We start from the raw sequence: 26984 nt of genomic DNA, 5'->3' as shown, positions 1-26984 counted from the left end.
AAAAAAAAAAAAAAAAAAAAAAAACTATATATATATATTTCTTTAATGTAGACCAAAACAAAACAAAACATAGATCTCCAGTTAGTGTGGTTTAAAAATTATTGGCTCACAATTTGACCTATAAAGAATACTTACTTGCCTGGTATCTTCATTCTTTTCAACATAAAGCTTCCCATTATTTTTCCAAAAAAATTTTTTTGAATACATTTTTCGTAATGATTTCTGTATCCCAAAAGTATAATAATAATATATTTATTTTAAATACATATTTTCTAATTACTAATGAGTAAACTGGTAATTACTAATTACATGTTTACTAATATTAAAATTCTAGATACTCACAGGTAAGCCTGTGGGTTTTTTTAATTTTTATTTTTTTTTATTTTTGAGATGGAGTTTTGCTCTTGTCGCCCAGGCTGAAGTGCAATAGCTCAATCTCAGCTCACCACAATCTCCACCTCCCAGGTTCAAGCGATTCTCCTCCCTCAGCCTCCTGAGTAGTTGGGATCACAGGCACGGGCCACCATGCCCGGCTAATTTTGTATTTTAGTAGAGATAGGGTTTCTCCATGTTGGTCAGGTTGGTCTCGAACTCCCGACCTCAGCTGATGCACTTGCCTCGGCCTCCTAAAGTGCTGGGATTACAGGCGTGAGCCACCGCGCCCGGCCAGTTTTTTAAATTTTAACAATATATTCCAGAACATTAGTTTTCAGAAAATGCATGAAGATACTTACCCATCCTTGGTTTGATCAGCTACTCCTGCCAAGAGCTGCACGATCTTTGGGTTACTATTTGGGTCATTATACAGTCCAAGATAGTGCTGAACAAAGTCTTCTGGAGTCATGTAATGCTCTCCATCAACCTCAGTACTGGCATACTAAAAAAACAAATAAATAACGTATACTGAAAATTATCCAATATCATTTTATATCCAATAGATGTTTTGTGAAAAGGTAAATTAAAGGCCAGTATTAAAATCAAAATAAAGATAATAAATGCAGAATTTTATCTGGATACTGAAAATCAAATATTCAGAGTCTGATTTTAAAACATTTTATAGTACTAACATATGCACAACATGTATGAACCTTGAAAACTTTATGATAAGTGAAAGAAGCCAGACACTAAAGGCCATGTATTATGTGACACTATTGACGTGGCATGTCCACAATAGGTAAGATCATAGAATCAGAAAGCAGAATATTGGTTGCCAGGAGCTGAAAGGAGAGGGGAATGGGAGTTAACTGCTTATTAGATATCAGATTTCTCTTTGGGGATGATGAAAATGTTCTGGAATTAGATAGTGGTAACATCATACAACATTGTAAATATACTTTAAAAAAAAAAACACTGAATTGTATACTTTAAAATGGTTAAAATGGTGAATTTTATGTTATGTGAATTTTATCTCAATTTAAAATACATATATTGGTGAGATAAAAGATATGAAAAGACTAAGAAAAGTGAAAGGACAGCCAGGACCTGAAAGTGACTCCCAGAGGCTCCCCGTCTACAAGAGCACCAGGGAGACATGTAACCTGCCAAACCTTCGAAGTGAAATGAATGAAAAGGAATAACAAACAAGACCTTTCATCATACCAAGTTCCAGCAGCTGGAAATAGGAAATAAATTAAAATATTCTTTGACATCAGTAATCTTTACATCAATAATTTTTTAAAATAAAGTAATAATAATACTTGCATCAAAGAAACTCATTAAAGTGCTTTATATACTATGGGATAACCAAACATGAACAACCAAAGCTCTTCTCCTTGAGTTGCATCAGATTGATCATTACTTCAGTCAATCAACAAAGCAGTAAGATCAGAACTGAAGAATACAAGGGCTCACAAAATGTCAAGCACGAAAATTAAAACTAACATCTACACCAGGGCCTGGCCCATCATTGTTATATTGCAGAACATCCAAATGAAGTGAAAATTCCACAAGTTTTCAGAGAGAAAACCAGGTCACATATAAAGAATCATGAATCAAGGGCATCATGCTCCTCAACAGCCCTGCTTTTTTTCCCTCAGCACCTCTTTCTAACATACTTTATATTTTACTTATGTTTATTGTCTATCTCCCAATTAGAATGTGTCACAAGGGAAAGAATCTTTGTCTAATTTGTTTACTGATATATCCCAAACACCAAGAATTATGCCTGGCTTATAGTAGGCACTCAGTAAATATTTGGCAAATGAATGAATTGGTAATAGGTACACAAATAACTAAGCAAATCAAAAGTTTGGTAATTTTAACTATGAGAAATTATTTTATTGTACAAAATAGAAAATATCAATCTATGACTTGGCTCAAAATAAACAGTATTTATAGTCATAATAATATAGATATCAAATGTTAATTTAATAAAATTATAAATAGGACAGGTGCAGTGGCTCACACCTGTAATCCCAGCACTTGGGGAGGCCAAGGCGGATGATTGCTTGAGCCCAGGAGTTCAAGACCAGCCTGGACAACATGGCAAAACTCCTTCTCTACAAAATACACAAATTAGTTGGGCATGATGTCATGTGCCTGTAGTCCTAACTACTCAGGAGGCTGAGGTGGGAGGATTGGTTGAGCCTGGGAGGTGGAGGTTGCAGTGAGCAGAGATCATGCCACTGTACTCCAGCCTGGGCAACAGAGCAAGACCCTGTCTTGAAAGAAAAAATTATAAATATACTGAGAGGAATGTGAGAGGAAGTAGTATAAGGAAGCTAGGACCTCAGCTACTGTAACAGAAAGTCAAAATGTCTAGACATATCAATATAGAAATGTGAAAGGTAATACCAAAAGAAATAGCTAAGAGAGTTACAAGTGGTTGCTTCTGGGAAACAAGATGGGGAAGAAGAATCAGGGCAAATGATTGTTGGTTTGCTTTCTGGTCAAGTATTGCAAGTGTCTCCCTTTGTGGATCTGACTAAACAAAGCCACCTGTTCTTTCAATAAGAAAAGAGTTAGCCCAGGCACAGTGGCTCACACCTGTAATTCCAGTACTTTAGAAGGCCAAGGCAGGAAGATCCCTTGAGCTCAGGAGTTCCAGCCTGGGCAACACGGAGAGACCAGGTCTCTACAAAAAATTCAAAAGTAGCTGGGCATGGTGGTGCACACCTGTAGTCCCAGCTATGCAGGATTCTGAGGAGGGAGGATCACTGGAACTTGGGAGGTCGAAACTACAGTGAGCCATGATTGTGCCACCACACTCCAGTCTGAGTGACAGAGCAAGACCCTGTCCAAAAGAATGAAAACAAACAAAAAACGCCACAGAGACTACCACCACAAGTGCTGTATCAGCCTGCATAAGAAGTAGCCCAGTTGCCAGATGCAGTGGTTCATGCCTGTAATCCCAACACTTTGGGAGGCCAAGGCGGCCAGATCACTTGAAGTCAAGAGTTTGAGACCAGCCTGAACAACATGGTGAAATGCCATCTCTACTAAAAATACAAAAATTAGCCAAGCGTGGTGTCCTGTGCCTTTAGTCCCATCTACTCAGGAGACTGAGAGGAATGGGAGAATCACTTAATTTGTATTTTTAGTAGAGACTGGTTTTACCATGTTAGGCCAGGATGGTCTCGATCTTCTGACCTCGTCATCCACCTGCCTCGGCCTCCCAAAGTGCCGGGATTACAGGTGTCAGCCACCGTGCCGGGCCCTCACCTGTATCTTTGTAATAGCCACTTCTTAGTCTCCCTGTCCCAAGTTAGTTCCTCTCTCCTCCACTCACCTTTCATGTTGCCATCAGGGATAGCACAGATCAGATTATGTCTCTCCTTTCTTCTAAAACTTTTAGTATTGTTCCATGGCTTGCAGAATAAAGTTCAGACTCTTCTGGTTAGCATTCAAAGCATTTGAGAGGTGGGAGAATCACTCGAACCTGGGAGGCGGAGGTTGCAGTGAGCCAAGATTGCACCACTGCACTCCAGCTTGGGAGACAGAGCAAGACCCTGTTTCAAAAAAAAAAAAAAGTAGCCCAGGGGTTGCTTGATGACTTGTGCTACAGAACAAAAATAAAAAGAAGTAGCCCAACGTGGACTTTTTTTTCCCACTAATTGGTGCTACCAAAAGCATTCAAGAAATATTACCCCAAAATAAAGTCATGTTCTCTATACATGACTATAAAAGCCATTCTTGAAGGGGTTTTGGGTTTAAACCTTGGCTCTACCACTAACCCTTTGTGAGTCCCTAGACAAGTTTATTGACCTCCCAGGCCTCTAGATATTTCACACACTTACACAATGAAGACAAAATAATCTTTAAAATTTCAAAACAATAAATATATAAACATAGGATAAAGAAAACAATAGGCTGGGTGCGGTGGCTCACGCCTGTAATCCCAGCACTTTGAGAGGCCGAGGCAGGAGGATCACAAGGTCAGGAGATCGAGACCACCCTGGCAAACACGGTGAAACCCCGTCTCTACTAAAAATACAAAAAAATTAGCAGGGCGTGGTGGCGGGCACCTGTAGTCCCAGCTGCTCGGGAGGCTGAGGCAGGAGAATGGCATGAGCCCGGGAGGCGGAGGCTGCAGTGAGCCGAGATCGCGCCACTGCACTCCAGCCTGGGCAACAGAATGAGACTCTGTCTTAAAAAAAAAAAACAAACAAACAATAAGTTTCAAAAAAAAAGTATATAAACATAGGATAAAGAAAAAGCAAACTGAAAGATATTTATACTAATAGTAAGTAGATTCCATCAATTCCTGTCAATTGCTTCTTTTCTTCCTCTTCTTAACATGTATGAGATAATTGGACATGTTCCACCAAGATCACAAAACCACCAGAGTTAAGCACAGGCAGGAGTGAGGAAAGGCACAATATGAGGAAGACTGCTGCAATTGGAAAGAAGGATGGATACAAGAAGTCTTAAAACAGAATATAAGGAGACTGACAAGTTAGTTACTAGTCAATTACTAGTTACTGTTACTAGTTCTGTCCACCAGTAACTAGAATATGAGTTGCAAACAATGGCATGAGAAATATACTATGGGAACCAAAAAGGAGTGATTCATTCCCAGGACTGGTGGGATGGGGCCAGAGAATGGAGGGAGAAAGGCAACACTTGGAATGGAACTTAAAAGTTAAATCCAATTTCAATTGCAAGTGGAGAGAATGGGTACTTCAAACTAAAAACAAAAACACAAAAAACTAATGTGAACAGATGTTGAAACAAAAAATACCCTTTTTTTCTGGGAGAAGGGTTAGTTGGAGAGAGATACGATAATAAAGAGAGCATATAGAAATACATGTAGTAGAAAAGGCAGTTTGAGACCAAATGGTGGAAGACTTTGAATGCTAAACAGAAGAGTCTGAACTTTATTCTGTGAGCCGTGGGACACTACTAAAAGTTTAAGAAGGAGAGACATATCTGATCTGTGCTATCCTTGATGGCAACATGAAAGGTGAGTGGAAGAGAGAGGAACTAACTTGGAACAGGGAGAGTAGTAAGTGGCTATTACGAAGATACAGGTGAGGGCCAGATGCAGTGGCTGACACCTGTAATCCCAGCACTTTGGGAGGCCAAGGCAGGCGGATCACGAGGTCAGGAGATTGAGACCATCCTGGCTAACATGGTGAAACCCCGTCTCCACTAAAAATACAAAAAATTAGCTGGGTGTGGTGGCGGGCGCCTGTAGTCCTAGCTACTCGTGAGGCTGAGGCAGGAGAATCACTTGAACCCGGGAGGCGGAGGTTGCAGTGAGCTAAGATTGCACCACTGCACTCCAGCCTGGGCGACAGAGCAAGACTCCATTTCAAAAAAATAAATAAATAAAAGATACAGGTGAAAGAGGTTGAGGCCTGAACCAACACAGTGGGCATGAAAAAGAAAAAACAGTGGGTACTTTTACCTATTGCTAATAGCTTTTTATTTATTATTTTAATAGTATTACATTCATACCATTCAAAATTCAGAAGGTAGCAAAGAATATACAGTAAAAAGTCTTCCTCCTACTTCTGTTCCCACTCAATTCCCCACCCCAGAGGCAATCGATTTCTTATGTATCCTTCTAAAGATGTTTTATGCATAAACGAGTAAATTATGTATATGTTAATATATATACACCTAAATATATGTGTGTATATATGAAATTCTTATCCATTTCTTTTTATATAAATGATAGCATACTATTTATACTGTCCTATACATCTTGCTTTTGTCAAATTCAGTCCTTTTGAAAAGAAACTTAGCAATATACAGGTACATACACACAAGTATACATTATATATAATCATAAAAACGCTCAAATCCTTTGACAAGGAGGGCCTGACTCCTGTGAAAATTAAAAGAAGGAAAACTAAACACAAAATACAAAGTAAGAAAATACTAGGTCAGGCACAGTGGCTCACGCCTGTAATCCCAGCACTTTGGGAGGCCAAGATGGGCAGATCATCTGAGGTCAGGAGCTCGAGACTAGCCTGGCCAATATGGTGAAACCCCATCTCTATTAAAAATACAAAAATTGGCCAGCCACAGTGGCTCACGCCTGTAATCCCAGCACTTTGGGAGGCCGAGGTGGACAGATCACCTGAGGTCAGGAGTTCAAGACCAGCCTGACCAACACGGAGAAACCCTGTCTCTACTAAAAATACAAAATTAGCCGAGTGTAGTGGTGCATGCCTGTAATCCCAGATACTTGGAAGCCTGAGGCAGGCGAATCGCTTGAACACGGGAGGTGGAGGTTGCAGTGAGTCGAGATTGCACCAATGCATTCCAGCCTGGGCAACAAGAGTGAAGCTCTGTCTCAAAATAATAATACTAATTAGCTGGGCGTGGTGACAGGTGCCTGTAATCCCAGCTACTCAGGAGGCTGAGACAAGAATCTCTTGAACCCGGGAGGCAGAAGTTGTAGTGAGCCGAGATTGCACCAAAGCACTCCAGCCTGGGCAACAAGAGCAGAACTCCATCTCAAACTTAAAAAAAGAAAATACTAGAGATGGGATTATGGTGATCTTTGTTCTCTCTTCACAAGTGCTTGTGTTGCTTCTTTGTTTCATTAACAGATAACAAAAGGGGGGAGCACATGAAAACATTTCAGAGATTTTGTATTAACAAAATTTGGCAACAATTGTTCTTTTTGCCACACAGGTGTCTATTCTCTAATATCTGAATTTGACCTCCAGGACTACAACCACTAAATAGAAAACATAAACACACAATAAAAGTGTTCTGCATGTATGGCATCTACTTCATAGAATACTATGCAGCTATAAAAAAAAGGCTGAAATCATGTCCTTTGCAGCAACGTGGATGCAGCTGGAGGCCACTATCCTAAGCAGAATTAACGCAGAAACAGAAAACCAAGTATCACCTGTTCTCATTTAAAAGCGGGAACTAAATATTGGGTATGAGGCAGGAGAATAGGGTCTGGAGGCCGTTTCACACCAACTTCCTAGAACTAAATTGAAAGGATAACCCTAACTTTCCACACCTAAGTAACAAAAGGACCAGAGGCTACTCCCTTTGCAAACCCCTACCTTTTCTGCACGGCAGATTGGAAACTGGCTGTTCACAACCAATCAGACTGACTGCAGTCAGTTTGCATATAAGTACAACTTCGTAACTTCATAACTTTCCTTTAGCCTCTGATTGGTTGCTTTCTGCAGCCAATCAGATGTTTGCACAGGAGTGTGTCCTTTACAACTTCACTTCAGGCTCTGATTGGTTGCAAAAAGCAACCTATCAGACCAATCGTGGGCCACCACTTCATTTACATGAGGTAAGCACCAAGTGGCCAATGGGAAACCTCTAGGAAGTATTTGGACCTGAGAAGATTCTGTATCCAGGCCCTTAATCCGCTGCTCATTGGCTCCCACACTGTGGAGTGTACTTTCATTTTCAATAAATTCCTGCTTTCGTTCTTTCGTTGCTTCATTCTTTCCTTGCTTTGCTGGGCGTTTTGTCCAATTCTTTGTTAAAAATGCCAAGAACCTGGAGAACTTGCAGTCAAGACCCTCTACCTGTAACAGGTACACATGGACATAAAGACAGGAACAATAGATACTGGGGACTATTAGAGTGGGGAGAGAGAGAAAGGGCAGGGGGCGAACAGATTCCTGTTTGGTACCATGTTCACTATCTGGATGACAGGATCAACAGAAGCCCAAACCTCAGCATCACACAATATACCTTTGTAAGAAACCTGCACATGGACCTCTTGAACCCAAAATTTAAAAAATTTTTAAGTATACTGTATGTATGGAATCGCCAAGATGTCAACATTCTTGACTTTAAAACTATCAGGAAATAGAGCAGCCTTAGCACAAAGCACAAAGGACACAGAGGCTAACAAAGAAAACAAATGCTTTAGTTGACATGTACTGAAATAGGCTGTGCCAGTATCCGGGGTTATAAATGATGCCAAAGAACCACTTACCCTGAGGTATTTTGCCAGTGTTTTCTCCAGCTCTCCTAGTCTATTTTAACTTAATTTTAACTGAAAGATAGAGTGTACAGCTTAGAGGAAAAAAGTCTTCTCCCATCCATAAGGAGTCAGTACTTGACTTCTACAGGAGACAGTTAACTAATTAACTCATTAAATTAGAGACAATTACTTGGCAATGTCTGTAAGCCTGTTGCCTGAACAGCAGAACCAAAGAGGGAGTTTATATCTGAAACTAGAATCTGTCTATCCACAGTCAAAAATGCTAAAATATTTTAGGTATTATGCTAATAAAGCTGGTACCTCAAAAATTGGTGATATATTTAAATCAGGCGTCTGGGTTTTGTTTTTTTTTGGGAAACAGGGTCTCTTTCTGTCACCCAGGCTGGAGTGCAGTGGCAGGATCACGGCTCACAGAAGACCTCGACCTCCCAGACTCAAGTGATCCTCCCACCTCAGCCTCCTGAGTAGCTGGGACCACAGGTATGTGCCACCATGCTCAGCTAAGTTTTTCAATTTTTATTTTTTTGTAAAGATGGGGTCCCACTAGGTTGCCCCCCACACACACACATACACACTTAGTATATCAAGCAATTTAATAGTTTCATAATATAACTTTCATTTTGTTCCTGTCTTTTCAAAGGATGAACTAAAATGACTTTAGATGAAATTACCCAAGTATGCCTATACTCCAAGTAACTTTAGAGTTCATCATTTGCCATTTCAAAGATATCTCTTAAGCAGTTGTATTCCCTCTTGGGCAAGAAGTCAAGGACACATGGAAGACATTGACATAAAGTAGTTGACAGTATCTGAAATAGCTGGTCCATTTTCTTTATTAAACTTTTTCCAAGCCCAACTCAAGTATCTGAAATGTGAAAGAACATACAGCTTTGACATTTCCAGAAATACTTAAATTTACATTGAGTATAGTTAGCATGTGCTTGAGAAAGCCTTAGCATTCTAAAGCTTGAGAAATAAAATAGATCTTATGAGAGATTAGAATCCTTACACATTTAATCAAAATTATTGTCTATAAAAGATGGCAGGGTTTCATATACAGATGTGTATCATAATTACACTGAACTACCTCTAGCTCCAAATGAGAAGATCATGCCATTTAAAAATGTTTTGCCTACCAAGCCAACAGATCAACATACCAAGGCTTCAACTGACTGTAATAAACTGGATAGCAGTAACTCCTTTGCAACTTACCAAATTTAACCTTATGTGACCTTTAGGATGTATGCAACTGGCTGGGCGCAGCGGCTCACACCTGTAATCCCAGCACTTTGGGAGGCCGAGGTGGGTGGATCACAAGCTCAGGAGTTTGAGACCAGCCTGGCCAACATGGCAAAACCCCATCTCTACTAAAAATACAAAAATTAGCCAGGTCTGGTGGTGGGCGCCTGTAATCCCAGCTACTCAAGAGGCTGAGGCGGAGGTTGCAGTGAGCCGAGATCCTGCCACTGCACTCCAGCCTGGGGGACCAGAAGAAGACTCTGTCCCGGGGGGGGGGATGGGGGGGCAGAAAAAGGATGTATGCAACCTATATTATTATATTAACTACACATTACAAAGACTGACACACAACCCTAAATTTCCACTAAGAAAAAAAGGTTAACTTAAAATTCAATGATTTCAATGAGTATAAAGCCCAAATACTCTAAATGATACCAATTACTTGTTTAAATAGTTTGAGTTCATAAACAGATCCTTTGATGTTTTATACCTCTAAAAGATATTCCAGAGACTATAAAGAAAAATTCTGATGCGTTAGGACTAGAAAACTGGTTACTTTTAAAAAATTATATGGTATATCAAGATTAAGGATTTTTCAAGTATGCACACCAAAACTAAGGCAATATATCTAGAAACACTGCTTTTTAAGCCAAAAATCTGCTAAGATCAAATCTTTCAGGTTATTTTGGATTGATTTTGAAACTGTGTGCCAGCCACTATGCCTGGTGCCCAGTACTGGGGATGCAGAGATCAACAAGACACAGTGCCTGTTGTCAAGTAGCTCAGAGATGATGGCATGATGGACACTAAAACTGGGTCAGAAAACTTGGGTTCTAAACTCCTGTGCCATTAACTCGAGAATTTTTGGGTAAAACATGCAGATTCTTGGAGCCTCTTCTTTAACAAGGGTTTGCAGAAAAACTGCTGTCCTATTGTGAGGCAAAATGACACCTTGAACACCAAAGTACTTCAAAATTGTAAAATATAATTTGAAATAGTTACTGTAAAATGCTTAGAAACAGAAAAGCATAGGATCTCAATTTCCCTCCTTGCTTAGTGAATTTTTCTGCTTTCGCCCAAACATGAAGAAATTACTGTTCTAACCTTTCATCTCTCTCCAAGCCAAAGTTTCCCTGGGTTGGCTGCCAGTATTCCTGGGCTTACCATGAGATCAGTCCTGACTGGTCTAGGCAGCTTTATCTCTGTCTAACCAACATGTGGCTGTAATATGAGTCAAAACAAACTGTTCCTCCATGACTTTGTTCCAACTGAGATGAACTGACATTTTCAGATCTTAACATCCTTTTAATTTCAGTAACTCAAATGACAATGTCATGAAGCTTAGTAACTACAGATATTTCATAGAGCATTTCCCACAAAGAAAAATGAATTATTTGAACAATAAAAGAAGACAATATGTACCAAAGCAAGAACTGAGCATATGAAGATAGTTCTCTTACTGTCCTTCACTATTACGGCTCTTACTTCCAACGGAAGCCAAATTTAGTAGGGAATGCATGCCCTTTTACTACACAAGCACTCTGTGTAAGGAGCAAAGACCATAGCAGATCTGACACACAAACCCTGTTAAACAGTACAATGTGTAATTTGCCTTATCTTATTATGTGAGTTCAATTAGAATAAAAGAGCATTCTATCATAAATATTTTATAAGAAAAAAAATTATTTTAAACACATATGGCCACTTGGACTTTTTAACAACTTTATTAAGCCATATTAATGTTTTAAAACAGGGATTTTAATTAGTAATGTAAAAATTTTCCGATGTTACTAAAATCAACTACCTGAGCGTTAGGGAAAAGCAGTTGTATATATCTAATTTTGATTAAAACTTTCAGTTGCATATTTTGGATAAACTAGAAACAAAACATTTTACTGATTTTGCTAAAAAAAAATTCTTCAGTGCTCTGCTTTCCTAACTCAGATTGCTTCCACGAATACTATGTGCTTATTTTTGTTGTTGTTTTAATATATTTTCACTGTCCACTATAGTAAGCCCTACTGTCAGCTACTGAATTATGCAATTTCTAACACAGCAGGGAGGTCAAGACCCTTATTAATCACTGAAATCAACTGAAGCTACCATAATAAAGAAGATCTACCAACACAATTTTCCACTCAAAATAACCAAAAACCGTGGAAATAAAATAATGACCCAAAGAACCCAATAACTGGAACTAGAATGCTTCCCAGGGCAGATTAAGTTGACTAATTAATTTGCATCATTTCTTAAATAAATACGTTCGTCTCTTGGTCTATGTAACCATGGGAACATACAAGGAGCATATATATGTATAAGCTTGGGCAAATCATGTCATTTTGACAATGAAGGTGCTGCTCCTAGGGGGATGGAATGCCTCAATGTTGATAAGCCTTGATTAAATACCAAGATTTTTACCAAAGAGAACTAAGGACCTTTAACATAGTAGGGTGCAGAAAGTATTAAAGGATCTAAGAAACAGATCAACCAAATGCAATGTATGAACCTAGCTTGGATTCTGTTTTTAACAAAAGCTACTTAAAAATCTATGAAACAATCAGAGAACTTCAACACTCAAAAGAAATTGATGGTAAGACATTTTTTAGGTGTGATAATGGTATTATGATTTGGTTGGTTTTTCAGAGTCCTTATCTTTTGGAGATACATACTGAACTATTTATGGATACTGCAAGATGATGTCTGAGAACTGCTTCAAAATAAGCCAGTGTGGCTGTAATACAGATGAAGCAAGGTTAGCCATGATAATTGGTGACACTGGAATGACAGATAGTTGGTGATTCATTATACTGTTTTCTCTTTTTTTTTTTTGTATGATTTTAAATAATATTAATTCAGTTAGAATTACAACAAACCTTTTTTAAACAAATTTCAAATCATATTTTATTTTTTTGAAATGGAGTCTCCCTCTGTCACCCAGGCAGACCTCAGCTCACTGCAACCTCCACCTCCCAGGTTCAAGTGATTCTCCTGCCTTAGTCTCCCTAGTAGCTGGGATTACAGGCATGCGCCACCACACTAATTTTTGTATTTTTAGCAGAGACGGGGTTTTACCATGTTGGCCAGGCTGGCCTCGAACTCCTGACCTCAAGTGAGCCACCCACCTCGGCCTTCAAAAGTGCTGGGATTACAGGCATGAGCCACCACACCAGGCTCATATCAATTCATATTTTAGATCCAGAGGGTACATGTGTAGGTACATGTCCCATCAGCCAGAGAGTCTGCACAGTTCCCAATAGTTTTTCCACCCTATTCCCCTCCCTCCTTTCTCCCTCTAATCATCTATGGTATCTATCTATCATTATTCTATTTTCTCTAGATTTGTGTATGTTTGAAATTTTCATAACAAAGTTTTCAAAAGGCTACAGAAAATAATTAAACAATTCTTTACACACTAACATACCTGTATCTCCAAATAATAATAAGTTAATAAGGCAAATTGCATTAAAATATATAAAGCAAGGCTCTTCCGTTTATTGTATATCCTTGAACAAGTTACTTAACCTTTCTGGGGCTTAGTTTCCTCATCTGTAAAATGGGAATACTAATAGTACCTACCTTATAGAGTTGTTCTGAGGATTAAATATGATGATTTACATAAAACACTTAAAATAGTGCCTGATACATAACAGTGACACAGTAAGCATTAGCTATTATTGTTTATGTTTTTTAAAACCACAAAACCCCATATTTTCTTTTTGTTGTTGTTGTTGGTGTTGTTGAGACGGAATCTCACTCAGCCACCCAGGCTGTAGTGGAGTGGTATGATCTCAGCTCACTGCAACCACCATCTCCCAGGTTCAAGCGATTCTCCTGTCTCAGCCTCCCCAGTAGCTGGGATTACAGGCACCCGCCATCATGCCCAGCTAATTTTTGCATTTTAGTAGAGACGGGGTTTCACCATGTTGGCCAGGCTGGTCTTGAACTCCTAACCTCAGGTGATCCATCCGCCTCAGTCTCCCGAAGTGCTAGGATTACAGGCATGAGCCATCGCGCCCGGCCAAAATTCCATATTTTCTATGTAAATGTATGGGGAAAGATCAGAAAGAAACACAACGAAGAACAGTGGTTACCTCTTAGGTGGCAGGGAATTATTGGCTTTTGGGGTAGAGCTCAGGAAGGACTTCAAGCCTTCAGCTTTATACAGAATGTTCTATTTAAAAACAAAACAAAACAAAATGTATTAATGTAGGGATGTGTAATTTAAGTGACTCTAGGCTATGAGTCCTTTAAAAACAGGGATGCCTTATTCATCTTCATACCTCTAGCACCTTGCACAGTACCTGGCTCTTTGTAGGACAATCAACAGCAATCTGTGTTGAATAGAGCTACTGAAAATAATCAGCCATGGGATGGGAGAGGTAGCGTGAGGACAGAAAAGAAGATGGGGAGAGGAAGATCACCATAAGAAAAAGACTAGAAAGAAGACTGAGAGGTATCTGAAGAAAAAATGAGGTGAGGATACATTTCTTCTTCAGGGGTCCTAATTTTGGTTATTTTTTCTCATTTCACTGAAGGCATTTTTGCAGATAGTATGACAGCTGCACTGGAATGTTCTAGAAAGCTACCAAATACAGCAGTGTTGACTTGGAGGCACAGAATCTCTTGCCATCTCTGTCTCCCAGCCTCCCTGAGTCACCCCTAGGCTTCCAGGTGAATGGATAGGATTTTAATCTGGGGATGCTCCATATGGCAAAGCCTGTTTGAGAATGAAGCTAGCACAACAGAAACCAAAACTAAGAGATGAGAGGTACATGATCCCTGGTGATAGCAGTTAAGCTCCTGATCCACTCATGGCTAGAGCCAATACATTCGAGGCCTACACATGTTTAACCAAAATTCCTGTCACTGAAGACTGAAATAGTACTGACTAACATCTTTTCCAAATGTGTGTTTCTTCCAGTTCTAGAAACCCAGTGCTGGCCATAGTAATGGTTTCCGTGGAAGATGCTTTCAGAAATTTCCACAATACTAACAGAAATCTGCACAGAACAGGGAGGTGGTGAATTTAAAAAAGAAAAGAAAGTTACGCACAAAAAATAATATGTATTTCAAGTCTGTGTCTTGGGATTTCAGAGCCTATGGTTGGACTGTTACTCTTTTTCATGTCCAGACTGAGCAAATGAAGTTTCAGAAGAAAACGTCAAACATCTTCCATGGTCTCTCGGGTCTCCCAGCCTTAGACTGTGACTATACAACATCTTAGAACCTCATAGACTTGGGAGAAATAGGTATTTGTCAATAACTTCAGATGGATGTCTCAAGAATGTAAGTAATTAACTGATTATATGTACATAATCATAAATACATATTAACATCTTAGTCTCTTGACTAGGTCCAGCACAGTCATCTGGAGAAGACAAAGGACTCAGATCTTACTCAAGAAACAAACAAAACACCCTAATCTCAACTTAGAAGAGAAGGAAAGAGACAAGGAACTAAGCTTTACTTGGTTCTGCATAGTTTACATATTATTTTATTTAATCTTTAGAACATCTCTATGTGCTAGGTGTAGTAATCCCTTCTTAGACAGATGAGAAAACAGGCTCCAAAAGTAAACACCTGAGGCCAAAAGGTTTCAAATGAGGATTCAAACCCAGGTTAGACTACAAATCCCATGTATGCTCCAGGTACATTCTGCTGCCTCCTGGATGAAAAGGAGTTTCGGGAGGGGGGAAGGATTGCATTGGGAGTTACACATGATATAAATGATGAACTGATGGGTGCTGACTAGTTGATGGGTGCAGCACACCAACATGGCACAAGTATACATATGTAACAAACCTGCACATTATGCACATGTACCCTAGAACTTAAAGTATAATAAAAAAAAAAAAAAACAAGAAAAGGAGTTTCATCCAGCTCAAGATGTTCTAGGAACTCTTATAGACGGGAGGGCATGACATTGAAAGAATCAGCCGGGCGCAGTGGCTCAAACCTGTAATCTCAGCACTTTGGGAGGCCGAAGCAGGAGTATCACCTGAGGTCAGGAGTTTGAGACCAGCCTGGCCAACATGGTGAAACCTCATCTCTACTAAAATACAAAATTAGCCAGGCATGGTGGCGGGCACCTGTAATCCCAGCTACGTGGGAGGCTGAGGCAGGAGAATTGCGTGAACCTGGGAGGTGAAGGTTGCAGTGAGCCGAGATCACACCATTGCACTCCAGCCTGGGCGACAGAGCAAGACTCTGTCTCAAATAAATAAATAAATAAAATAAAATAAATTGGAAGAATCACTGTCTACTCAAAGCAGTCATCCATAAACAAGCACAGAAATGTATAAGAAACAGTTTTTATTGCAGTATGATCTATTTAAACTGTAAATGTAATCATTCCACTCACAAAGTGAACAACCTTCAGTGGTTTTCATGCTGGTGTCAGAAAAAAATCAAAAGTTTTCTTTATGGTCTACACAAGGCCCTGCTGGATGTGGCTCCTTCTGCCTCAGCTCTCACTGGTCATTCCTTTCTGTTTGTTGAACACATCAAACCCTTTTCTATATCTAAGCTTTGTACGTGCGAGCCCTCTGGAATTTCCTCCACCACTTCACCCTCATTCCCTCTTAGCTCTTAATATTGCCTCCTAAGGGCCCTTCACTGACCACTCTCTTGAAAAATGATTTTAAAAACGATGGCCCTTCTCATCATTCTGTTTATTTCCTTGCACGTGTCACAATCTGTAGTAAGCTTTTTTTTTTCTTTTTTTTAAGAGATAGGGTCTTACTCTATCACCCAGGCTCAAGTGCAGTAGCATGACCCTAGCCACACTGTAACCTCAGACTCCTGGGCTCACATGATCTTCCTTCCTCAGCCTTCCTAGTAGCTAGGACTACAAGCATATGCCACCACACCTGGCTAATTTTTTTTCTTATTTTATTTTATTTTATTTTGTAGAGACAATCTCACTTTGTTGGCCAGGCTGGTCTCAAACTGCTGGCCTCAAGTGATCCTCCTGCCTCAGGCTCCCAAAGAGGTGGGATTACAGGAATGAGCCAGTGTGCCCACCCAATCTGTGGGCCTGTTTTTTTTTTCTTCCCGAGATTGAGTCTTCCTCTGTCGCCCAGGCTGGAGTGCAGTGGCACAATCTCAGCTCACTGCAACCTCCACCTCCCGGGTTCAAGCAATTCTCCTGCCTCAGCCTCCTGAGTAGCTGGGATTACAGGTGCCCGCCACCATGCCCAGCTAAGTTTTATATTTTTAGTAGAGACAGGGTTTCACCTTGTTGGCCAGGCTGGTCTTGAACTCCTGACCTCGTGGTCTGCTCTGTGGGCTTTTTTTATTGTCTACCTCACCCATAGAATGTTAGGTTCTAGACTGGGCATGGTGGCTCTCATCTGTAATCCCAGCACTTTGGGAGGTCGAAGCAAGTGGATCACCTGAGGTCACGAGTTTGAGACCAGCCTGGCCAACATGATGATACCCCATCTCTACTAAAAATACAAAAACAAAATTAGCCAGATGTGGTGGCACACACCTATAATCCCAGCTACTCAGGAGGCTGAGGCATGAGAATCACTTACTTGAACCTGGGATGCAGTTGTTGCAGTGAGCTGAGATTGCACCATTGCACTCCAGCCTGGGCAACAAGAGCAAAACTCTGTCCCCCACCAAAAAGAAAAGAAAGAATGTGAGGTTCTACCTTCACTGAAGTCCTTTGTATTGTCCTTACCCTCACTAAGCAGCTCTATATTATCTCTATAAAGGTAGAACCTAGTAAAGTGCTTAGCCTGGTACATAGTAGGCAATTAAAAGTGTATTGATTGGCCAGGCACGGTGGCTCACACCTGTAATCCCAGCACTTTGGGAGGCTGAGGCAGGCGGATCACGAGGTCAGGAGATTGAGACCATCCTGGCTAACACGGTGAAACCCCGTCTCTACTAACAATACAAAAAAAGGGCCGGGCGCGGTGGCTCAAGCCTGTAATCCCAGCACTTTGGGAGGCCGAGACGGGCGGATCACAAGGTCAGGAGATCGAGACCATCCTGGCTAACACCGTGAAACCCCGTCTCTACTAAAAAATACAAAAAACTAGCCGGGCGAGGTGGCGGGCGCCTGTAGTCCCAGCTACTCAGGAGGCTGAGGCAGGAGAATGGCGTGAACCCGGGAGGCAGAGCTGGCAATGAGCTGAGACTGAGCCACTGCACTCCAGCCTGGGTGACAGAGCAAGCCACTGCACTCCAGCCTGGGTGACAGCGAGATTCCATCTCAAAAAACAGCAACAAAAGAAAATGCACATCACCACATTAAAGACTTGTCAGGCAGTTATGAAACCCACTTACTCTGACTTTTTTTCTTTGAGACGGNATATTTTCTTTTATTTTAAACCACTGCCAGATTGCTTTTCAGAGTCTTTGTTTCCACAAATACTGTATCACCCTTTAATACTTGATAATCTTATTGTTACTCTAATATTGTGGTACACCTTCCACACTTTTGGAAACACAGCCCTAATGTATATTTCAACAAAGAGTAAGGGTCTCCTGCTAAAAGCCCTGCTTTATTGCCTTCTCAGCCCCAGCCTACTGCCAAAAATAAGTAAAATACATAAACTATTTGAATAAAAGAACGTATCTTTCCATTAAAAAGTAATACGTTATTGTAAAACTCTAAGGAGGAATCGCTCCTTGCTTTACATTAACAGTATCTTCTCCTCTTTATTCTCTAACTTAAAATAAGACAGGAAAAAAGCACATTTTCATAATTTTGTATGGGATACGATCTTCATTGTTACACTGGTGATAATGAAAAAAGAACAAAATTAAAATAATATTTGAGGTCTACATTTCAGTAAATTTTTGATCTGGCAAATATAGTTGCAGTCTTAACATATATTGCCTTTATTATACAATACACCAGCAAACCAAAGAAGCCTATTAACTAAAAGGAGAGAAATTTAAAAATAATTCATTTAAATGTTTTTGATAAATCTGCTTTGCCACAAGGGACAGACAAAATTAACTCTTCATTTAGAAATTTGTCAGACTTATAACAAACGGCCTGTGATGTTCCTGCTGTCCCACCTCACCTCCTTCTTCACTGCTTCTATTGTCTCCTTTTGCTACTGTATACTGCTGATGTAGCTAAATTGGATCAATGACAGTGTGTGGGTGAGAGAGGTTAAAAGAAGAAAGGGATAAATCAAAAAATGACAGTTGTAAGGGTGGTAATGGTAAAATCTTAGCTTGAACCGGTTGTAAAATTACAGCACAGCCTAACACATAAGAATTCATTTGTTGTACTCCAATTTCATGAACTTAGCAGAGTGAAGGTGGGCAGAAAAAGGCAGAATCTTAGTGCATATTGTTGTTGTTGATGTTTTTTAACTAATAGAAACATAGCTCATCAAAACTTGAGAAGTAATGAACACCACAGGAAAAATGAACCTATTTCCCTATATTCAAAATAATAATGCTTTACTCTTATAAAGCCCTGCTTATGAACTCTCGCACCAATTCTCATATAATTTCACTAAACATAGATATATAGATAAGTCAGTTGCCAGTTTCTTTCTTTTTTTCCTTTTTTTTTTTTTTTTGTTGAGACAAAGTCTTGCTCTGTCACCCATGCTGGAGTGGGTGATAACTCATTACAACCTCGAACTTCTGGGCTCAAGTGATCCTCTCATCTCAGCTTCCAGAGCAGCTAGGACTACAGGCATGTACCACCACACCCAGCTAAATTTTTATATATATATTCTTTTTTTTTTTTTCTTTTGTAGCCATGGAATCTCGCTTTGTTGCCCAGGCTGGTCTTGAACTCCTGGCTTCAAGTGATCCTCCCACCTCAGCCTCCCAAAGCACTGGGATTACAGGTATGAGCTGCTGCACCCATCTGATATACCAGTACTTTCAAATAAGAATATATACATATGCATTTTTTAATTTTTTTTTTTTTTTTTGAGACAGTGAGTCTCGCTCTGTCACCCAGGCTGGAGTGCAGTGGCACAATTTTGGCTCACTGCAACCTCCCTTCCTGGGTTCAAGCAATTCTCCTGCCTCAGTTTCTCTAGTAGCTGGGATTACAGGCGTGTGCCACCACACCTGGTAATTTTTTATATTTTTTACAGAGACAGGTTTTCACCATGTTGCCCAGGCTGGTCTCGAACTCCTGACCTCAAGTGATCCAACTGCCTCAGCTTCCCAAAGTGCTGGGATTACAGGTGTGAGGCACCGCACCCGGCCATTTTATTGTTTTACAAATGACTTTTGACCCATGACTCTAACGAAATATTCTTATTTGAAAGTAGGAATTTTTATTGACTGTTTGTGAACTTAGACAGTTAATGCCACAGATCTATATTTTACAAAGAGTTTTCAACTGTATTCTAAAATTTAAAATTACATCTCTTTATAGTCTTTACGTAGCTCAAATAATTCTAAACTCAAGTGACCCCAAAATCCTCCCCAAACTAAATCATAGTAATAACAGAATAATCTACATTTTAACCTTTAATTACACCCTTTTTGTGAAACTGCTACTTTAAACTTTCATGGGACCATTCTCCCTATTTCTCCTCCTCCTCCTTCCCACTTCAATTGGAGATATCACTTTTAAATCAGCCCCTGATCCTCTGCCTTGCTTTATATTTAATCCTTTTAACTACAAGGAATTCATCTACCACCTGCACAAATTTGTATCTGTCCAAATCCAACTTTAACTTAGTGAGATACATTTGTTTAGAAACCAAACTAACCCCACCCCTCAAAAAAATTATCCAAATAGATGCCTTATCAGTTAACATCTATCCTAAAACTGACAGGTTCACTACTTCTTCCCTTACTTCCACATTTAATACCAAATTTGACAGATTCTTCCCTTACAAGTTGCTGGTACTGTCCTTGCTTTTCATTTCCCCAGTCATCAGCCACTGTAGGTCATTAATTGTCACAAGTATTATTTCAATAGCCTCTCAGCTGATCACCTAACCTACTTCCAATCTCTTCATACTTTATCCAACATATACAAAAAGCTGCCACAATTCACCACTTTAATTTGCCTACTTGGAAACCCACAGTGGCTCCCTACTGTTTCAAATCCAAATTCCTTGGCTAACTATTCCAGACAGTTACAGGGCAAAGAAACTTTTAAAATTTCATCACCTAAGTAACCAGATTTTTTAAAATTTCTTAACAAACACACTGCCATTATCCCCTGACATACCTCTGTCTTTCAAATGTCACCCCATTTCAATATCCTACCAGTAGTATAATGTAAGGGGTTAAGGGTATGGGCTCTGGAATTGATTTGAATCTGGGCTCTACCACATAGTCTGAATTAACTGACATTAATTTAACCTCATCTATATAACAAGGATATTAAACCTGCTTCATAAAGTTGTTACGAAAACTAAAGTATCCTTAAAGCACTAGGCCAATCTCAAGCACACTCTAAATGATCAATAAATGATGTAGGAAGCCAATCTGATTGCTCTACCACAGGTTAGTCTTTTGCCTTCACTATTCTTGATTCCCTCAACCACAGACCATTGGAGATGGAATGGGCCTCAGAGAGCAGCTAGTCCAATCACTTGTCCATCAGCATTTAGGTCTTGGCTCTATTCTCTCTCTTGATATTTGACTTGGTGTCTGCTACTGAACAGTATTTGAAGGGGTGGCCTGCCCCTCCACACTTGTGGGCGTTTCTCGTTAGGTGGAACGAGAGGCTTGAGAAAAGAAGTGAGACACAGAGACAAAGTATAGAGAAAGAAAAAGTGGGCCCAGGGGACTGGCGCTCAGCATACAGAGGACCCACACCCGCACCGGTCTCTGAGTTCCCTCAGTATTTATTGATCATTATCTTTACCATCTTAGAAAAAGGGAAGTGGCAGGATAATAAGATCATTATAGGGAGAAGGTCAGCAGTAAGACATATGAATAAAGATCTCTGTGACATAAGTTTAAGGAAAAGTGCTGTGCCTTGATATGCATATGTAAACATCTCCATAAACCTTTTTAGTGCATAAAGAGCAGCATTGCGCTAGCAAATCCCACCTTTCGCCCTAAGGTGGTTTTCTCCTTTCTCAGTAAACAGAACATACAATTGGGTTTTACACCGAGATGTTCCATTGCCCAGGGATGGGCAGGAGACAGACGCTTTTCTCTATCTCAACTGCCAAGAGGCCTTCTTTCCTCTTATACTAGTCCTCCTCAGCACAGACCCTTCACGGGTGTCAGGCTGGGGGACGCTCAGGTATTTCCCTTCCCACGAGGCCATATTTCAGACTATCACATGGGGAGAAACCTTGGACAATACCTAGCTTTCCTAGGCAGAGGTCCCTGTGACCTTTGGCAGTGTACGTGTCCCTGGGTACTTGAGATTAAGAGAATGGTGATGCTTTTCACAAGTATACTGCCTTCAGGCACTTGTTTAACAAAGCACATCCTGCACAGCCCCAAATCCCTTAAACCTTGAGTCACCACAGCACATGTCTCTTGCAAGGACAAGGTTGGGGGTAGGGTCACAGATTAACAGCATCTCAAATACAGAACAAAATGGAGTCTCTTATGTCTACTTCTTTCTATACAGACATAGTAACAGTCTGATATCTTTCTTTTCCCCACATTGTATTGAATAAAAGTGCATGGTACACAGCAAATAACCCTTTGTAAATACTGGTTGGGTAAATATGTTAAGTGCTAAAGAAATACATGGTTAGCATGTATTTTTGTCTTCTATTATAGCTAAAATATTAATCAACTATATGCATCTATAAAACTGTTTCTAAACAGTACTGCAAAGTTTCAAATAACTCTAGTTTGAAGTATTCAAGCCAGGAATAAACATCTTTTACTTGGTAACTATCCTCAAATTGATCCAACTAGCAATACTGTATTGTGTGTGTGTGTGTGTGTGTGTGTGTGTGTGTGTGTGTGTGTGTGAGAGAGAGAGAGAGAGGGCGAGAGCGAGAGAGAAACAAGGTCTTGCTCTGTTGCCCAGGCTGGAGTGCAGTGATATGATCTTGGCTTACTGCAAACTCCGCCTCCCAGGATCAAGCAATCCTCCTACCTCAGCCACCTGAGTAGCTGGGACCACAGGTGGATGCCACCAGGCTTGGTGCCAATTTTTAAAATTTTTTGCAGAGATGAGGTCTCACTATATTGCTCAGGTTGGTCTTGAACTCCTGGGCTCAAGGGATCCTCTGGCCTTACCCTCCCAAAGTGCTGAGATTACAGGTGTGAGCCACTGCACTCAGCCTATATTGTTATCTTTCTTGCTGTGTTAGACCTTTCTGAAGGTGAGTATTTACATTCTATCGCTCTCTTATCTATCAATAATGCTTGGGTCAATGTTTCATACTTAGTGCTAAATAAGCAGTTACAAATTCCACAAATTTTCAATATAAAAATAAAGGCATCATCAAAATAATGTGTAAAAAGATAATAATATGTAAAACAGTAAATGAAAAGCTGATTTAAAAGTTGTCAAAGAAGCAGCAGAGGTTGCAGTGAGCCAAGATTGTGCCACTGCACTCCAGCCTGGGTGCCGTCTCAAAAAATCAACAATGAAAACACACACAAGGTCGGGCACGGTGGCTCACACCTGTAATCCCAGGACTTTGGGAGGCCAAGGCAGGTGCATCACGAGGTCAGGAGATCAAGACCACCCTGGCTAACACGGTGAAACCCCGTCTCTACTAAAAATACAAAAAATTAGCCTCGTGTGATGGCACATGCCTGTAGTCCCAGCTACTAGGGAGGCTGAGGCAAGAGAATTGCTTGAACCCCGGAGGTGGAAGTTGCAGTGAGCCGAGATCACGCCACTGCATGCCAACCTGGGTGACAGAGCAAGACTCCATCTCAAAAAATTTTTTAAAAGTTGTTAAAGAGCTAGGGACAGTCCTGGCCATTCTCCTCATACCTCTAACCCATCTCTACCCCCACTCAAAAACAAAAAACAAATCCATACAGAATCACAGTACTTTTTTTCCCACAGAATTTTTAAAGCTAGAAAGGCCTCAATTCCCATTCCCTTATGTACCACTGAGTCCCATATGAGAAGCTGAAACTCTGGAAGGCCATATGATTAGCCTAAGCATACAACAGCCAGATAAATGCAGGGCTGGGAATTAACTCCGTATTCCTAGGCAGTACTCAGATACCTAGACAGTATTCTTTTCACTACATCATGCAGCATTTCAACTGATTTCTTCCACATCTACTTAGTGTAGAATATAAAATTAACTATATCACATGAACTCTTCACAAATTGAGTGTAATCACATGGTATGGTGAATACTGATATATTTTTGGCTATTTTCAAGAATGCTTGCGAGGAATAAAGTCTTCAAATCATAAATGGACCATTTCTGTCATTATAATTACTTCGTTCTGGAAAAAAATGCTTCCCTTCTCAGATTTTATAACCTTTAAGATTCCTATTTTCACAAATTATTTTTCATAAACTACACATACGTATGGTCAACTATGCAGCGTCTTCCCCAACAATAGCTTAAGCAAACCACATGTCTCAAAAACGTCATCTATTCCAGGCTCATCAGCATATGTTAGAATCTATTCCTAATATAGAATCAGACTTTTGGAATGGGAAGGAACCTTGGAGATCACCTCTCATTTCACAGAGGAAAATAATACCCAGCAGGGACCTGCCCAAGGTCAAAGTGTCTTCATAAGAACCTACGTCCAGAATAGAAAGTTCTCAAAAGATTTCAGAGAGAAACGCAGTATTTGGTGAAACACCTTAGCTTGCCTCCCTTTACATCTACTTCTTAAGTACAACTTCCTGCATAGGAAACTTTTGAAATTTAAGAAAAGAAAGCAAAACAAAAAACTAAGCCAACCTTTTTTTTTTCTTTTCTTTTCTTTTTAAGTCTACAGCCAAGTCACTGATCCTAAAAGCTTAAAAGTTAAGGTAGACTATTGCAAGAATCTTAAGAGGTAACATTTTGTAACAAAATCCCCAAAGGCTTAAGGATACAATATAAGACACACAAATTAAGAATAGCTATAATATTCTTATCTGTCAAATTACATGAAGGATAGCTCATAAGCAGGAGAACTTCGTAAACATGCAACTTTCAAGGAAGAGAATTTTAGTTATCATAACTATTAACCATACAAGAGTGCCAATACATTTTGAAATTTTATCTTGGTCTCTGTGCTTAAGCTGGAAATTATTTTTTTTAAATACATATCTTAAGTCATGTAAAAAAAAAAAAAAGCAGTAGCTTGAGGAAAACCTTTTACCAACCCTTAATTAAAAGAAGGCCTTTAATCAAAAATTAATAAGAGAAGTATAAGCTATACTGTCCGGTCATGTTTGAAAGAATACATGAAAACTGAACATTCCTCAAAGTTAAGGCATGACTAGGACTAAGGACATGTCTGTTTTTTGTTTTTGCAATGAAAGGCACACTATGCAAGCCAATTTACCTGTAGAAATATGTTTCTTAACTCATGAGGATCCCCCCCCTTAGTTGTCTGCACCTGTAAGCAAAAAAGCCAAAAAAAAAAAAAAAAAAAGCCAGTTAATGCTTCACCAGAGACCACACAATCTCTTCAGATTAGAGTTCACATGGCTAACAATCAATGCTCCTATCTTTTATCATTTAGTTTAAAACAAACTAAAAGCCCTAATTGCTGATAAGAACTGTCAAACTGGATAACTATGACTAGAGGGCAGAAAAACGTGTGAATAGCCTAAGACACAGCAAATCTACCGGACAGCGCTTCCTCCGGACTGGAAAGGGAAGGCAATGAGGATCTTTTACTTGACTCCACATCTACCAGCAACACAGTTGTAACCACCCTTCAAATCAAGAAGCTAACAGGAGTGGATCAACAGGAAAGTTAAATCACCCAAATTAATCACTTGGCCTAGCAGCCTTTCTCCATGAAGAGCAAACCCAACATGTAATTATCTCCGCGTCCCTCTCCCCATCCAACCTAAAATATAAGAGCTGCCACAAATACAAATACTTTCGATACCCTGCAATCTGCTACGCAAAAGCCAACCATTGCCCTGGCCTTGAGGCCCCAAATTACTCAATACTTACTCCCTCCCCCACCGCAATTCACTGATACCCTAGATATCCCCAGCTTTATTCCCCACTTCCTCCCACGCCCTTTCTGATGCCCTCCAACTCCGGGCTCACAATCCCATGCACCTAGGACAGGACATTACTCTTCCTTCACTGACCAGTGTTACCATACAAGCCTCTTCAACTCACAATCCCTCCTCCTTCCCCTCCCCCAGCCGGGCATCCCCTCCTCCGGTCCAAGCCCCGCACAGCTCTCCCCGCAGCGAGCCGGAGCCCCAGGACAAGCTATCTAAGACCTAGGCAATGAATGAAATGGGAAGCAGCGGGGGGCTGCAGGCAGGACGCTCGGAATGTCTCTTATGCAATAAAAGCAGCAGCAGAGAGTTGGAGTCACCTTGACCGCCATGCTGTGCTCGGAAGCCGGGGACGAGCGAGTGAGCGAGCAGGGCCGAGCTGTCAGGGCGCGCGCGCGCCGCCTCCCCGGCCGCGCCCGCCCTCCCTCTTGCCGTCGCCGCGCTCGTCCCTATGCAAATGAACTCGGGACGCGCCGCGTGCGGAGACGGGCCAGGTGTCCAGGTCAGAAAGGCAGCTGGCCTCGGGCCCACCGGCCGGGCGGAGGAGGGGGACGCGCCTCCCACGGGGAGGACAAGCGCGACCCGTGGGATCCTGACGCGCCGCGTGGTTGCCACAGCTAGGTCGCCGCCAGGAAAGCCCCGGGTTTCCTAAGGCCTCTTAGTGGGTGTGGCTTTGGGCACCGACCAGCCAAAGTCGTTTTCCCCAAGGCTTAAAGGAACATTTGGGGCCTATATTGGGCAAGATTTCCACGGATAAAAGAGCACTTCCCATTAATAACAATGAATTAATGACAACTGATGGCAAATACCGACAAAAAAAAAAAAGATTGGGAACCACTCACCCTAGGGAAAACCTAAGTAAACATAACTTGAGAAATATGCTTCTAAATTGGCATGGGACGAATACGCTGAATTTATTTTTGCTTTGCGTCCTATTATAACGGCTTATTAGTAGACTCACTCCACTTTCCTAATCACCCAAATCCTGTGTACAATGAGAAAAAACTCCATTTGTCTTTGACAGGGCTGGCAATGAATCGCTTGTCCATACATGAACAGAAAGTAATTCTCCATTCGATTTATAGCCCTATCTAAGAAGTAGAAGTAGTAACTCTATCTGGAACCAAACCCGAGTCTTGCCAATATGACTGTATTAGACTACATATTGATTCAAACTTGTGTGGGTATCCATTATATGCCTGACATGGTCCTGCTTGTAAATAATGCAAATAACTTATAGCCCCCACCCTCTAGGGGCTTACAGATGGTCAA

General features: G+C 40.6%; 1 protein-coding gene across 3 annotated transcripts in view; it reads right to left on the bottom strand.

Annotated features, from left to right (window-relative positions):
• Nucleotides 1-26349, bottom strand: part of SLC25A12 (solute carrier family 25 member 12) — a 113194-nt gene extending 86845 nt beyond the window's left edge. For 2 of the 3 annotated variants that reach the window (XM_017862361.1, XM_017862359.1), the window contains exons 1-3: nt 26033-26348; nt 25031-25084; nt 735-877 (exon numbers count right to left, since the gene is read on the bottom strand). Coding sequence is in view for 2 of the 3 variants with exons in the window: in XM_017862359.1 (XP_017717848.1) it covers nt 735-877; nt 25031-25084; nt 26033-26044 (209 nt within the window). In the remaining variant the exon portion in view is untranslated. Of the gene's footprint in view, nt 1-734; nt 878-25030; nt 25085-26032 lie in introns of all 3 variants that reach the window. The other variant, XM_017862360.1, reaches the window with a different exon arrangement.
• Nucleotides 26350-26984: the final 635 nt, after the last annotated feature.

The sequence above is a fragment of the Rhinopithecus bieti genome, unplaced genomic scaffold, assembly GCF_001698545.2.
Source record: "Rhinopithecus bieti isolate Rb0 unplaced genomic scaffold, ASM169854v2 scaffold_63316, whole genome shotgun sequence".
Lineage (NCBI taxonomy): Eukaryota > Metazoa > Chordata > Mammalia > Primates > Cercopithecidae > Rhinopithecus > Rhinopithecus bieti.
The sequence above is the reverse complement of the archived record's forward strand: the minus strand, read 5'-3'. Positions and strand labels throughout refer to the sequence as shown.